The sequence below is a fragment of the Asparagus officinalis genome, chromosome 6 (genome assembly GCF_001876935.1).
Source record: "Asparagus officinalis chromosome 6, Aspof.V1, whole genome shotgun sequence".
NCBI classification, from domain to species: domain Eukaryota; kingdom Viridiplantae; phylum Streptophyta; class Magnoliopsida; order Asparagales; family Asparagaceae; genus Asparagus; species Asparagus officinalis.
In genome coordinates, this window is record NC_033799.1 from 30048952 (window position 1) to 30064783 (window position 15832).

General features: G+C 39.4%; 2 protein-coding genes across 2 annotated transcripts; one reads left to right on the forward strand and one right to left on the reverse strand.

The window, feature by feature from the left end:
- LOC109844642 (chlorophyll a-b binding protein of LHCII type 1-like) lies at positions 834–1813 on the forward strand. Its single transcript, XM_020413758.1, has one exon. It carries the CDS (start codon positions 890–892, stop codon positions 1685–1687), a length of 798 nt encoding a protein of 265 aa, XP_020269347.1. The 5' UTR covers positions 834–889; the 3' UTR covers positions 1688–1813.
- On the reverse strand, positions 10769–14727 carry LOC109845216 (GDSL esterase/lipase At4g10955-like). The gene is made up of 3 exons (XM_020414440.1): positions 14530–14727; positions 13174–13276; positions 10769–12176 (listed from the first exon to the last, which is right to left on the reverse strand). Exons 2-3 carry the CDS (start codon positions 13263–13265, stop codon positions 11216–11218), a joined length of 1053 nt encoding a protein of 350 aa, XP_020270029.1. The 5' UTR covers positions 13266–13276; positions 14530–14727; the 3' UTR covers positions 10769–11215.

Genomic DNA, 15832 nt, shown 5'->3' on the forward strand with positions numbered 1-15832 from the left:
AATTTAGTCTTCCTATTCAATTTCAAAGAAATTTCCGGTTATACATGCATTTTACAGTAGTATACAATTAAACAGGTAATGCAATATGATTACTCTACAAAATTTAATTTCTCTTACCAGCCTTTTTACGATCAGTTTAAAACTGTTGGATTACTGCAGTTATAAACACTGACATGAAGTGCAGTATAATGCTACAGCAATGATCATAAAGGTGAATGTATTTACAGAATCTTTTTTCTGGATAACCCAGCGCGGAATCGTACCCAAGATCGTGGGAGCCATAATGGAACCTTCCAACCGTCCAGGTCACTGACGGCGGGTAAAGAAAAAACATATTTCGAAAGAGAGGTCATAATCTTCACATTCTAAAATTAGACACAAGCTTTAATAATGGTTTTTGATAAGCCAACTATTACCGCTAGGACATGCCGAATGCAGAAAAAATTTTCAGGTAAATCCTCTTGATTTTCAAGAAAGAGAGAGCCTACCTAAATAGCATTAGGATTGTTTAATTCACTGATGCTCTATTATTTTCTGTTACCTGTTCTCTTTAGCCAGCGTGGGACAATGAGGGACAAATTCAGTGAAAATGATAGCGTCAATCTCTTAATTGAGATAAAACCAAAAGATACAATCCCATAGGATACACATGGGCTATTTCTATTGGCTTGGTTCAGATCCTCTGAAGATGTCTTGATATTACAGAAGTATCTATAATCAGGCTAGTGGCTCTAAGAGTGCCAATGGAATAAAAGATGGAGATTTCCATTTGATAAGATAACTGCCTTCTCATTTTTGTCCTCTATTTCCATGACTCTGGTATTTATACTCCCCCACAAACGTAACCCCTCACATCCGAAACACTTGCATTCAGCTAATCTCCTCTTCAATGGCTTCAACAATGGCTCTGTCCTCTCCCTCATTGGCCGGAAAGGCGGTGAAGCTCACCCCTTCAGCAGCCTCCAAGCTCATGGGCAACGGCAGAGTGGCAATGAGAAAGGCCGTTGCAAAGTCTGTGTCCTCCGGAAGCCCGTGGTACGGCCCAGACCGTGTCAAATACCTCGGCCCACTCTCCGGGGAGCCCCCATCCTATCTCACTGGTGAATTCCCTGGTGACTACGGGTGGGACACCGCCGGCCTCTCTGCAGACCCCGAGACCTTTGCCAAGAACCGTGAGCTCGAAGTCATCCACTGCAGGTGGGCCATGCTCGGGGCTCTAGGGTGTGTCTTCCCTGAACTCCTCGCCCGCAATGGCGTGAAGTTCGGTGAGGCTGTCTGGTTCAAGGCCGGAGCGCAAATTTTCAGTGAGGGCGGTTTGGACTACTTGGGCAATCCTAGCCTCGTTCATGCTCAAAGTATTCTGGCAATCTGGGCTACCCAGGTTGTGCTCATGGGAGCTGTTGAGGGTTACAGAATCGCAGGTGGGCCTCTCGGGGAGGTGACTGACCCTCTGTACCCCGGTGGAAGCTTCGACCCGTTGGGGCTCGCCGATGACCCTGAGGCTTTTGCTGAGTTGAAGGTGAAGGAGATCAAGAATGGGAGATTGGCGATGTTCTCGATGTTCGGATTCTTTGTGCAGGCTATTGTGACTGGAAAGGGGCCACTGGAGAACTTGGCTGATCACCTTGCTGATCCTGTCAACAACAATGCTTGGTCTTATGCTACCAACTTTGTCCCTGGCAAGTGAATTTGAAAAAAAAAAATCTGATTTCTCCCGGTCGATCCTAGGTCCAAGTTCTATTGACATAAGAGCTGATGCTCTTACTAGATATTGGACGTTAAGATTGTTGGGAATGTACACTACCTTGTGCAATATGAATCTTGTGCTTGTTTTTCAATTGGCTTCTCTTATAGATTTTAAGCAAATAGTCACTTCAAAATCTGAGCTAATTCTCAAAGTTATTCATAAATGTTCATCTCACGCATATTTACAGAATTACATAAGGAGGGAGAAATCCTTCTTCTCGAATTAGATTCCTAAAACGAATCATTGAAAAGTATCATTCAAGCAGTTCAAATTTGAACAAGATTCGTTCTCCTAGTTGTTGAACTTTATTTTTGCGGTCCTGCACACATGCACATACATAGTTTAATCCCAAACGGAAAAAGTTTGAGGAATGGATATGTTAACAAGAGCATTTACTGAAACTTTTTGAAAGCGTTCCTTCGTCTATCTAAATTCAACCTTCATCCCAGACAAGTATTACACCGCAATATTTAGTCTCACATTGGTGGGTGGGTGAGAACTTGAAAAGTTTATAAGTGACATTGTGGGAATTCAAGTATTGTGAACGCAAGTGGTGGGCCACGAACGAATTGTTTCCGCGTGAACACGTGATGAAGAGTACGGACTCGTGAAAGAAGCGGAGCAAAGGCAAAATGCTGGCTCGCGGAGCAAAGGCAAAGTGCTGGCCCACCCAAATTAGCTATAGCCTATATATAACTCTTTTAATCGTTCCTAGGGTTTTGAGCAGGCAGAGGTGCAGGAGATTTTGGCCTTTTTTTATTAAAGGCGGCTGCGGAAGAAAAAGAAGACAGACTTTGGTTTCTCTTGGCGCTGTGCAGGGGAATTGTTTGTTCGGCTTTGGGTATTTTTTAGCAGGAGTTTTTTTTGGTGCAGTCTCTTTTGTGCATCTTTTGAGAGAGATTTTGTGAGGGATTTGAGAGTTTGTTTGAGGGTTTAGTTTGAGAGTAATTGTAAACCCTAGTTGTATTCTGTCCCTCTATTAGTAGATCTCCCCGTCCTTGCCCCGTAGACGTAGGCAATTTGCCGAACCACGTAAAATTGGTTGTACTGCTATTTGTGTGATTTGTAATAGCATTTAGGTTCCCTCGACGCGCAGTCCTAGAGCTGACGAGAGGAAGAGCTAATATCTCACTTTGATGAGATATTAGGCTTCAGATTCTTGTTCCCTTTGAGAAACAAGAATTCTTATTGTGACCTGACTATCTTGTTGTGCTGCTGAAATTTCCGCTGCGCGCAACAAGTGGTATCAGAGCCCAGATTTCAGATCTAGGGTTTTTTGGTGGAGGAAGATTCTTGTGTGAAGCTTAGTTCTTAGAGTTCTCGGCTTCGGTGGAGATAGTATTAGGAGTTGTCGTTGGAGATTTCGCTTTCCTCGTGTGGTTAGGAAATCTATTTGGAATCCAATCTAGGGTTCAGTTGGGTGGTTCTTAATTTCTATCAAATTTATTCTTTCTCTACAATTTTGGAGTTAGTTCGCAATGGGAGAAGAAGGTGAAAGCAGCAAATCGATGGCGAGTACAATACAAGTTGGTTTTCAGAACACTAAGATTAGTGTGGTAAAGTATGACGGTAAAATCAACTTTGGTTTGTGGATGAGCGATGTACAGGATGCGCTCAATGCTCAGAATCTGGAAGAGACCATCATGATCCACGAGAGGCCACCTAAATATGATGAGGCGATATGGGATAAGATGAATAGGAACGCGTGTGGGGTGATCAGGTCCTGTTTGGAACATGAACTGAAATATGATGTGATTGGGGTGACGTCTGCAATGAAGATGTGGGAAATTCTCAACAATAAGTATCTCACAAAGAGTGTTGAGAACAGGTTGCACTTGCTGCGAAGACTCTTCAGATTTCAGATGTCCAGAGGCACCTCACTAGCGGCTCATGTGAACAACTACACTAAGTTGTTGTCGGACTTGGCGAATGTTGATGAGAAGATATCGGATGAGTACAAGGCGATTATTTTGTTGGGCTCCTTACCCAATGAGAAGTATGATACATTCGTGCTCACTTTGTTGAACGGGAGATCTTCTATCAACTATAGTGAAGTGACTAACGCTTTGACAAATTACGATTTGAGGAGAAAGGATAAGGAGACTTCCCGTGCTAGTACTTCAGGAGAGGCCTTGTCGACGAGAGGTAGAAGCCCATATCCGAAAGGTGGTAATAGAGGAAGGTCAAAGTCAAGAAGCCGCCACCAATTAGCAAAGAACCAATGTGCATTCTGCAAGGATCAGAGACATTGGAAGAGAGACTGCCCGAAGCTTAAGGAGAAAGAGAATGGCAAGAAAAAGGGCCTGAAGGCCAATGAGGTGAATATTGCGAAAGACGATGATTCCGATGATTCGTGCTTTTCTCTACTGATTACTCCGGAGGTGAATCATGTGGATGCATCAGATTGGATGCTTGATTCCGGCGCTACTTTTCATGTGACCCCTAGGCGAGACTGGTTTGCATCTTTTGAGAAAGTCGACGGGGGCGTTGTTGTCATGGGAAATGATCAATCCTGTGGTGTTTGTGGGATAGGTACCATGCGGATTAGGATGCACGATGGAGTAGTCCGTGAGTTGAAGGAGGTGAGATTTGTTCCTCAACTGAAGAAAAATCTTATCTCAGTTGGAGCTTTGGAGGCGAAGGGATTCAAGGTGACTTTCGAAAACGCTGTAGCGAAGGTTACTAAGGGATCATTGGTGGTGATGAGGGGAGTCCGCAATCGGAATTTGTATTATCTGAAGGGAAGCACCGAGATTGGCCAGGTTGCTTCGGCTATTTCAGAAGCGGACATGAGCAGACTTTGGCACTATAGGTTGGGGCACACAGGTGAAAAGTCACTACAGGCATTGTGCAAGCAGGGGCTATTGAAAGCCAAGAGTGGGAAGATGGAGTTCTGTGAGCACTGTGTTCTGGGCAAGAAGACAAAGGTGAAGTTCGGGACTGCCATTCATCAGACGAGGGGTATCCTGGACTATGTGCACACAGACGTTTGGGGTCCCACCAAGATTGTATCACTTGGTGGTCGACATTGGTTCGTCACTTTTGTAGATGACTATTCTAGGCGTTGTTGGGTGTACACCATGACGAAGAAGAGTGAAGTCCTAGATTTGTTTGTGGAGTGGAAGAAGAGATTGGAACTGCAGACTGGGAGAAAGATCAAGACGTTGCGATCCGACAACGGTGGTGAGTATACTTCTGACCCCTTTCAGCAGCTATGTCGAGACGAGGGCATAGAGAGACACTTCACAGTTAGTCATACACCGCAGCAAAATGGGGTGGCAGAGAGGTTGAATCGGTCTTTACTGGAGAAGATCCGATGCTTATTGTCGCAGAGTGGTTTGGAGAAGATCTTTTGGGCTGAGGCACTTACATATGCGAGCCACCTCATTAATAGGCTGCCTTCATCTGCGATTGAGGGGAAAACCCCTATGGAGATGTGGTCGGGAAAGCCAGCACATGACTATGACCAGCTCAAGGTATTCGGGTGCCCTGCATATTATCATGTTAGAACTGATAAATTGGAACCTCGAGCTAGGAAGGCCATATTTGTAGGATTCAAGCGTGGTGTCAAGGGATACAAGCTTTGGGATCCAGTTGATAAAAAGATTGTGCTGAGTAGGGACGTCACGTTTGATGAAGCTTCTATCTTGAAGCTTCCCAGCTCTCATCAGGTGGAGAGCGACCCGACGGAGGAGATATCGCAGGTGGTGGAGATCGATGCAGCTCCACATTGTCCAGATGGTACAGTATCCATGCAGGTGCCGACTGAGGTGACGCCAGGCGAGCACGACGATGACACGGAGGATACGAGTACAAATGTGCAGGATCAGGAACCGACGGCTCAGGTTCAGGATTCTATTGCGGCTAGGAGACAGAGGAGAAACATACAGATGCCAGCACGGTATGCCGACACAGTTGCGTATGCACTTCCGGTGGAGAGTATCGATGAGTTAGTGCCTACTACATTCAGAGAGGCCGAGCAGAGTTCGGAGGCTGATTCGTGGCAGGTGGCTATGCAGGAGGAGATGGAATCTCTTCATAAGAACGATACATGGGAGCTTGTTGAGCTTCCAAAGGGGCGGAAGGCAATTGGTTGCAAGTGGGTATACACGAAGAAGGAGGGCATTGAAGGCACTCCGTTGAGATTCAAGGCTAGGTTGGTTGCGAAGGGCTATGCACAGGAGGAAGGTATTGACTATAATGAGGTTTTCTCTCCGGTGGTGAAGCATTCTTCGATTCGGATTTTGCTAGCTTTGGTGGCACAGTATGGTTTGGAATTAGATCAGTTGGATGTGAAAACGGCATTTCTTCATGGTGATCTTGATGAAGAAATATATATGACTCAGCCATTGGGATTCCGAGCTGCAGGGAAAGAAAAATTAGTTTGCAAACTGAAGAAATCGCTATACGGTTTGAAGCAGTCTCCTCGACAGTGGTATAGGTGATTTGATGGTTTTATGCTTGGTCATTCGTACACTCGGAGCCAGTTTGATCCTTGCGTGTATTTTCGCAAGTTAAAAGGAGGTGTGTATATCTATTTGTTGCTCTATGTCGATGACATGTTAGTTTCCTCTACTTTCAGGTCGGCTATAGATGAGTTGAAAGTTTAGCTCTCAAATGAGTTTGAAATGAAGGACTTGGGTGAGGCGAAGCGCATTCTAGGGATGGAGATCGGCAGAGATAAGAAGAAGGGCAGAATTTGTTTGACACATGTGGCTTATTTGAAGAAGGTTCTACAGCGATTCCATGTTAGCATGGATACGAAGCCAGTTAGTGTACCATTGGGAGCCCATTTGAAGCTTTCAGCTGGTCTTTCACCGAAGTCAGTTGAAGATAGAGAGTTAATGTCGAAGACTCCATATGCGAGTGCGGTTGGGAGCTTGATGTACGCGATGGTATGTACGAGGCCAGATTTGTCACAGGCGGTAAGCATGGTTTCAAGATACATGCATGATCCAGGAGTGGGTCACTGGGACGTCGTGAAATGGATTTTGAGGTACATTCGAGGTACGCTCAATGTTGGTTTAGTTTATGAGCGGGACACTACAGGTGGGCAGTTATGCATTGGCTATGTTGATTCGGATTATGCTGGGGATTTGGATAAGCGCCGGTCTACGACGGGGTATGTGTTTACTTTGACCCGTGCGCCGGTGTGTTGGAGATGCACCTTACAGTCGATGGTGGCTTTGTCTACGACGGAGGCAGAGTATATGGCAGTTACGGAGGCTATTTGGCTTTGAGGACTCTTGGAGGAACTTGGTATATCACAGAGGTTCGTCACTATTCATTGTGATAGCATGAGTGCTATCTATTTGGCGAAGAATCAGGTTTTTCATGCGCGAACGAAGCACATTGACGTTCGTTATCACTTCGTTCGGGATGTTCTTGAAGATGGCGATGTGAAAATTGTGAAAGTCCACACGAAGGATAATCCGGCGGATATGCTCACTAAGGTGGTTCCAAGTAACAAGTTTGATCATTGTCGAAACTTGTTGCACATTCGTGATTGTTGAGGCCGTTGGCGGCCACTTGGGTGAACTACGTTCGGCTTGATTCCTTGGGCAAGAGGATACGTAGGCAGTCATGTTTGATGCAGCCTGGGCAAGAGGATACGTAGGCAGTCATGTTTGATGCAGCCGGTTTGGATTAGTTGATGGGGTTGAGATTGTTTGGACTCTCGTTTGGGTTCTTGACTTGTTGTGAATTGAGTTCGTACTGGACACAACAAGTGGGACATTTGATTGTTTTGGTGTCGGCTCAGTTTTGAGAAAACTTCACCGAGGTGGAGAATTGTGAACGCAAGTGGTGGGCCACGAACGAATTGTTTCCGCGTGAACACGTGATGAAGAGTACGGACTCGTGAAAGAAGCGGAGCAAAGGCAAAATGCTGGCCCGCGGAGCAAAGGCAAAGTGCTGGCCCACCCGAATTAGCTATAGCCTATATATAACTCTTTTAATCGTTCCTAGGGTTTTGAGCAGGCAGAGGTGCAGGAGATTTTGGCCTTTTTTTTATTAAAGACGGCTGCGGAAGAAAAAGAAGGCAGACTTTGGTTTCTCTTGGCGTTGTGCAGGGGAATTGTTTGTTCGGCTTTGGGTATTTTTAGCAGGAATTTTTTTTGGTGCAGTCTCTTTTGTGCATCTTTTGAGAGAGATTTTGTAAGGGATTTGAGAGTTTGTTTGAGGGTTTAGTTTGAGAGTAATTGTAAACCCTAGTTGTATTCTCTCCCTCTATTAGTAGATCTCCTCCTCCTTGCCCCGTGGACGTAGGCAATTTGCCGAACCACGTAAAATTGGCTGTACTGCTATTTGTGTGATTTGTAATAGTTTTTAGGTTCCCTCGACGCGCAGTCCTAGAGCTGACGAGAGTAAGAGCTAATATCTCACTTTGATGAGATATTAGGCTTCAGATTCTTGTTCCCTTTGAGAAACAAGAATTCTTATTGCGACCTGACTATCTTGTTGTGCTGCCGAAGTGCTGCCGAAATTTCCGCTGCGCGCAACAAGTATAGCATCCGCTAGTCAATTTTACCGGTGGTTAAAGTTAAACAATGCACGAGACTCACTGGTCCCATGGCTTACACTGTGCCGATGGGCTTGAATGCCTGGGGCGTTACAAATGGTATCAGAGTAGTCGTCAGATCGAAGTGTGGAATTAAGTACTATTTAGGACAAAGTGCTACACAGCTTGAGTGCGGTGGAAGCCACCTCTAGAATCCATAGGAGCTATCTCTAGAATCCACATCGTCTGGTGGTGTTACGGCGCAATAAGGACGCCACATGATTAAGATGGGTGATTGTTACACCCCAAGATAGATGAGTGGGTGAAATTTTGAAAGTTTATAAGTGAAGTTGTTGGAAATCAAGTATACCATTGGCTAGTCAATTTTGACAATGGTTTGAGTTAAACAAAGCGCTATATTCAATGGTCTTGTAGCTTACACTGTGCTAACAGGCTCGTAGCCCCGAGGCGCGATAGCAAGAATATAAATTTTTTTTGAACGAGGGTCATACCTTTTATGGTAATGTGCATTATTGCATATTGTTCATGGCATTATATTTTGCAACTTAAGGAAGAGTTTTAGAGAATTAAGGGCCTGTTTGTTTCTATGTATTTTTTGGGGTTTACATTAAAAAATAGGACCCACAATCTTAAAATCCTAAGTTATTATCAAATACTTTGTTTGTTTATTACTTTTCATGCATCGAAATTGAGGTTGACACTTAGGATATATGCATCAAATGTGATCCCCTAAAATTATACTGATTTCACTCGAGTTTGTGATTTTAATCACATATCCTCAACATAATATATGTGCAGCCAAACAATATTTGATTGGATTGTATCCCTTGTACAAATATAATTTAATATCCATCGAAAAACAAACAAGATTTTGAGTATGGATTTCTCTAGATTCATAGCATGCATTAAAAATAATTCACGAATCAAACAACCCCTAAATGTTTTAATAGTTTCTTGACATGCATTCTTCGCACTTATCCCCGATGAGCTCTTGAGCAGTGTACTTTGCATGTATCCTGTACATTTCATGACTCGAAAATGAGCTCATGCCTCCTGGATCTCAAACTTAGAGGAGACAACTACTTATTTTGGATCCTTATAAGTTACTTATTGCTTATTCTTAGAATTCCTTATAAAAATGTTAAAAAATAAGTAAAACCATGTTTGGCAACATACTTATTTTGACTTATACATAGCTTTTTTACTTATAAGGTATCAATAACATGTTTGGTGAAGCTTTACAAGTTATTTGTAACTTATAAGTAGAGAAAAAATAAGTTGCGATTCCCCAACTTATTTTTTCCTACTTAATAAGGAGTTTTACTTCTTCACGCTAAAAGACCAAATTACCCCTCCAAACCCCTTTATCATCCTAAAACGAATCTCTCAATATGAAATTAATTAAATAGTATCAATATTAGCAATTAATAAGAATAAATAATGTGATATATAAAAATATATAATATAGAAAATTATATTTTAATTAAATATTTTATTATTATAGAGTAATTGATATATGAAAATATATATAATATGTAAAAACTACACTGTAGTTATATATTTTATTATTATAGAGTAGTTATTACTAATTAATTAATTAATTATTAATTTTTTGTATGAAATTAATTAATTAATATCAATAATAGTAATTACTAACCATAAAGAATGTAATATACAGAATTATTTTAATTAAATATATTTCTTATTATGAGATATTAATTTATTAATTTACTAATAATATTTAATTAATAAAAAATTAACTAATTAATCTTAATATTATTAATTAATAATACTATTGTCAATATTAGTAATTAATAACAACAAATAATGTGGACATAACAAGATATATATATTATATGAAAAATATATTTTAATATTAAATATTATATTATTATAGAATAATAAGTAGTAGTTAATTATTTAAGTAATAAATAAATTTATTATTGGTTATTATTTTATTAATATAAAATTCATTAATTAATTTACATATTAGCGATTAATTAACATAAATAATGTAATATATAGAAATATTTTAATTAAATATATTTCTAATTATGAGATTATCAAAAACAATATTTGATTAATATGGAATTAATTAATTAATCTCAATAATTGATATTATTAATTAATAATAATAATTAATATGAAATAGTTAGATTTTCATTAAATACCTAGTTAATTAACTAATGAGTTTCCTAATAGTAATTATCTACTTAATATAATAAAAAATTAATTTGTCACAATATGACATATAACAATATGTCCTTTTTGGTCATTGTACAATTAAAACAACCTTACAAGCTAGTAGCCTACGAAACACACAGCCACTCAAATATCCTTAGAAGTTTAGGGATTTTGCAGACACATTTCAGTATGCACAGATTTCAATAGTGGATCGATGATCATGGTAATCACAAGTCATTACAACTTTCATCGCACTGAAAATTTATGTCACTACCAAAAGCAAACTCTGTTTACAATTAGACAACACCCAGCTAAAATGATAAGCATAACACGAATAATAATAATAGAACTCTCAACTTAACAATAAATAAATAATTTCACCTGATAGAACAGCTACTTGTGTCTGATAATATGACAATCATGGCAATTAAACGAGCTAATAATTGTATTGACACTCAGTCTCACATTCCTTACAGTAGTTCGACAAAGGATTGTCTATGCACCTACTAATGCAATTTGCCTGCTCCATAAGACACTTGAATGAAAGCAACTGTAGTTTCTACTGGCAACATTAGCAGAGCGCTGTAAAAGAAACAATCACTTGAGAGAGATGCGAATGAAGCGAAATCCTATAGAGGGCCCTTTGTAGATATATCATATAATTAGAACAAAGAGAGTGACATCTGACATAAATCTTGGTGCGCGTAGGGGATAACCAAGGATATCCCGTATTTTGAGATTGGAGAGAACTTCTTGAACTTGAATCAGTTGTACATATATTGTCTTGTTTGTAAGTGCAAGTCCGGTTGCCACCATTGGTGAAGGCCATGAGCTGCTTTAAAATCCGGACAAGGGCTCAAATTAATAGCCAAAATAGCAGATGGAAGGAGATGCAACGGATCCGACTCTGATCCCCTCCCAATTGCACTCAAAAACCCATCTCCTAGAGAATTCTGTGTCGCCAACTTTTCAATTATCCCAACTCCCAAATTTTCCATATTTTTCCTATGCTCAAAATATCCGATATACTCCGAGCAAATGTGATCATTTGGATTAACAAAAAGGCAAGGGACCCAAGATGATATCACAGCGAAAGAATCCTCAATAATAGGTCTCTCCTGCTTAAGTTTGCGTGCAATACTGAGTCCTGCTGTGATCACACTGCCAGCAATCCTAAGCCCATGTTTCACCTTCTGGTTATTGATCCTCTCAATTGGAGCTGAAAAAAATGGGGGATTGAATAGAAAAGCCTCAAGCAAAACACCACTTTTGGCCATGTTCTTTCCACAAAATGTTGCCGTTGCTGAGCCAAGAGAATGGCCAGCAAGCCAAATATTTGAACCTCCAGAAGCAGAGACAATATTTCTTACAGCTTGTATTGCAATCTCAGAGCGAGATGATCGATGCAGTGAATTTTGAATAAGGTGGAAGTCCAAAGTGAGATCACGAGCAACTGAGTCTCTCCTAGTGAGGGTCCCACGAAAGGCTATCACAAATCTTGGAGCATTTTGGATAAAGAATGGGGGTTTCAACTCAAAAATGGCACCAAAGATGGAGAAATCAGCATCATCTACAAGTGTTCGGATAAGATCGAAATGGCAGAACTGCCACCAAGCTGGTGCAAGAGCATTAGAGCCCTGACGGTTTTCTTGTCGGTCGCAATCTAAAATATATGCAGCCTGAACCAAACAAGCAGCAACGGCTCTTCGATGGTGTGGGAGTTTCCTATGAGATAGAAAATACAAAATCACAAAACTATCGAAGTTGATGAAAAATATATGATGAGTATTGCTAACTACCAAGCATATGCGAATCAATTTTACAACGAACATATTTTGGAAAACATAAACTACCCGTTATATTTGCTTGTTTTAGCTTTTAGGGATTTTTCCGTATTAGACCCTAAATTCTTGCTTAATTATTAAGTAGCCCCCCAAATCTTCATATTTCTGACACCTCAAATATTATTTAATATGAGACTCTGGTTAAATCTGACTGTAGTTAGTCCATTTTCTATTGCTATTCTCTCTCACTTCATCCTCAATAGGAGCAACCTCTAACCTCGTAAGATGCGCTCATTTATTATTCTATCCTTAGCGCATATCTACAAGATCTTCTCGTATCTACTATATTCATTCTCGCATGTGTTTTTTAATTGCCCAACATTCTACCATAAAGGATTGTTCAACTTATTGTCCAGTAGAAAATCTTATATATATACATATATATATATATATATATATATATATATATATTCATGGTCACACGTCATTATCAATGTCCTTCATACAAAAGGTTGATCCTAAGTTATCTCGTGTTTCTCCTTGGTGTTTCTTGACCATCAATGTCCTTAATTCTTATTTATCTTCACCATTTTATTTTACTAATTCTAAATTCTTTACATTCGAGAACTTCACTCTGCCTATCGACTTTAGAAATTATCAGCTCGACGGACAGTAAAACCGTTAACATGAACATTGCATGTTTCTCTTATATGTACTCTTCAAGGTATGTATACTTATTCATAAGGTAGAGATGCCGCTATAACTCATCACAAACAACTAAATTGACAAGTGAATTTCATCTAGCCTTAATTAGAAAGGTACAGAAAAGCAGTTAAAAGATGAAAGAATAAGAACAAAACAGATCACGCACAAAACACATTATTTGATTTTTGAAGTACAGCACTGTTAATAAAGCAAAATACCTGTGGACAACTTACCAATCAACAGAAGTCAGATATCTCGGTCCTGAGATACTAAATATATCCCTTTCAGAGTCCACTGTGATACTCTGTTCCGTTGATAACGCCATAGAAAGATGTGCTAGATAAAAAATGAATTAAAAATTTTAGAAAATTCCAATGCAAAACCATCTAAACAAGAACAAATCATGGGAAAAACAACAGCACATTGTGCATTCAAGAAAAAAAAAATTCACCATCATATGCAGTGATTTAATAACCTTTGCATTTGTTTGAAAGTATTGATAGAATATAAATGCAAGCAACATATAACATCAGCAGTCAACAAACTAACCGCCCATCTCATTAACAATGAAATGGGCAAGCAACTCAAATTAAGTTTCATATCGTAGTCATGTATATCACTGAAAATGCTACAAAGAAGCAAAGTGGACACACAAATTTTGGTTCACTCCAAACACCAAATGATCATAATCCACGGACAAGAACCTTATACAAGAACTAGCAGACAGGTGGGTGAAATCCCCTGAATTTTTTCTTGCAGTCACACCGGGAAGAAAACGTCCTACCAAGACATAATGCCAAGTGATATGGGAAACTGATGCAGTTAGACAAGTTTTTCTTTTCTTTACAAGCACGTGAGGTGTTCGAGTTTCATTGTGTTAGAACCCTGTAAAAGCCTACTGCTAGACAATGAGTACTACACATAAAATGCCTCATAAGAACATCGGCTGGTCGGTTGCACGCCACATAGGTTGCTTGTCAACTAGATACATTCTAAATTATGTTAGCCGTAAGAATAAAAACCCTCACCAATAAACAAAATAAGGGCTGAGGTTTAAAAAGAAAAGCTTTGTTCGTAACATTTGGGCGGATTGGGTAGTAGATCTTGTGCTGCCGCTTCATAGTATTTCTGTGTGTGGGCTTAAATATCATGTACAGATCAACACCGATTCTGCTCTCCTATTCAAAACAACGACAGTCTAGATAATGGACAGACAATATTGATGAAGCCTATCCATTATAAATATACACTTTTTTTTGCAGATGGAATATTCCATCAGATTTGATGAATATTCCCAGTACACACCCATGGGATCAAAAGATGCCCTTCAAACACCAACTGAACCCAAGATCTAATCTGAAGCCTTCAAGATATTGAAAAAGAGAACACAACCCAAAAAAAAAAAAAATTAAACCAAAATTACAAAACATACCGATCGCCCGACAGACTGCAGAAAAAAAAAGAAAAAAAAAAGACTTTCTCAAAAATTAGCAGGAGTACATAACGTTGGGAGAAGGCGTTAAGATTTCAAAAGAGGGGACATATTTAGCAAAAAGTAAGAAAACGAAATCGCAGGGGCAATGTAATACCTTGACGACCCCAAAATCGCCCAAAGAGGAACAGATCAGTTGAGAACTGATGATAATAAAGGCGTCACCTTTCTCTTAAACTCTCTCTCACTGCAATTAATCGGATGGGGGGTAATCTAGGAATTTTGATGGATATCTAGCGTCCTGAGTTTTGTTAAGTTTGGGACGACGGTTGAATAGACAAGAGACGAGGAGGCTGCCGTGGTATTTCCCTCTGATTTTACAAGGAAACCCCCATTTAAGTTTGAGATTTTATTAAAAAACCTCCCTAATTTAGGGGGGATTTCTAGGGGGTTCTAACAAAATCTTAAAGTTAAGTGGAGTTTTTCGATAACCGCTAAAATTAAGGGGTTTTCTAATATTTTTAAAGTTAAGGAGGATTTTCTGATAATCATCTAAAGTTAAGGGGGGTTTTATGATATTTAGCCTTTTCTCAATATCAGTCACTTAAATTAAATCTGCCATATTTTGAATTAATACCTCAAATATTTGAAATTTCTATTAGATATCTTTTAGTACTTAAATCATTTTGAAATTAGCCTCTCAGATCATTAAAATTGCTATTAGGCATCTTAATCCTTAAGTTATTGGTAATTAGTCATGCCACGAGTAGTAATAGTAATGAGTGAAATTATCAAGATTTTTATTAAGTCCCCCCACTTCTCATAAAGTTGATTCAAACTAACATTTTTAAATTGCAAATCTATTATTAGCAGTTGTTTGCTTCGGTAAAAAAAAAAGAAAAAGGAAAGAAATACCCAAAACCAATTTTGAGAGAAGACACCTACAAACGGTCGATTCAGTCAAACTGAATCATTTGAGAATCAAACCAAACCAAACCGACTTATTTCAATTCGGTGTAGTCAGTTCTCTTGGTGCTTATAAGCTCAACCTGTAAACCACCATGCAAGCGATTAGCAGCAACCTAATAAAACTGGTGACTGTCTAGTTTGGCAAATATAAATAGAGAAATTATATACAAGAGAAATTGAAGAAAGTGAAATTTATGGAGGACATGAGATAGAAGCAATGTCTTTGGTTTTGGTACTTGAAGAGATGAAGGTGACCACTCTTTACTCTCAATTTTTTATTCAAGGGTAAAAAAATAAATTTAGTCTTGATACTAGGGCTTCATTTTCAAATTAGTCCTTGTACCTTATTTTTTTCTCAACTTAGTCCCGATACCTCCAATTAGATACAGACTTGGTCTTTTTTTAACATTTGGTTAAAATCCTTTAAATCTACTTTCCTTTATAACTAAAGGAAAACCTATGGATGAACAGTAATTTTTTTGATTTTCCAC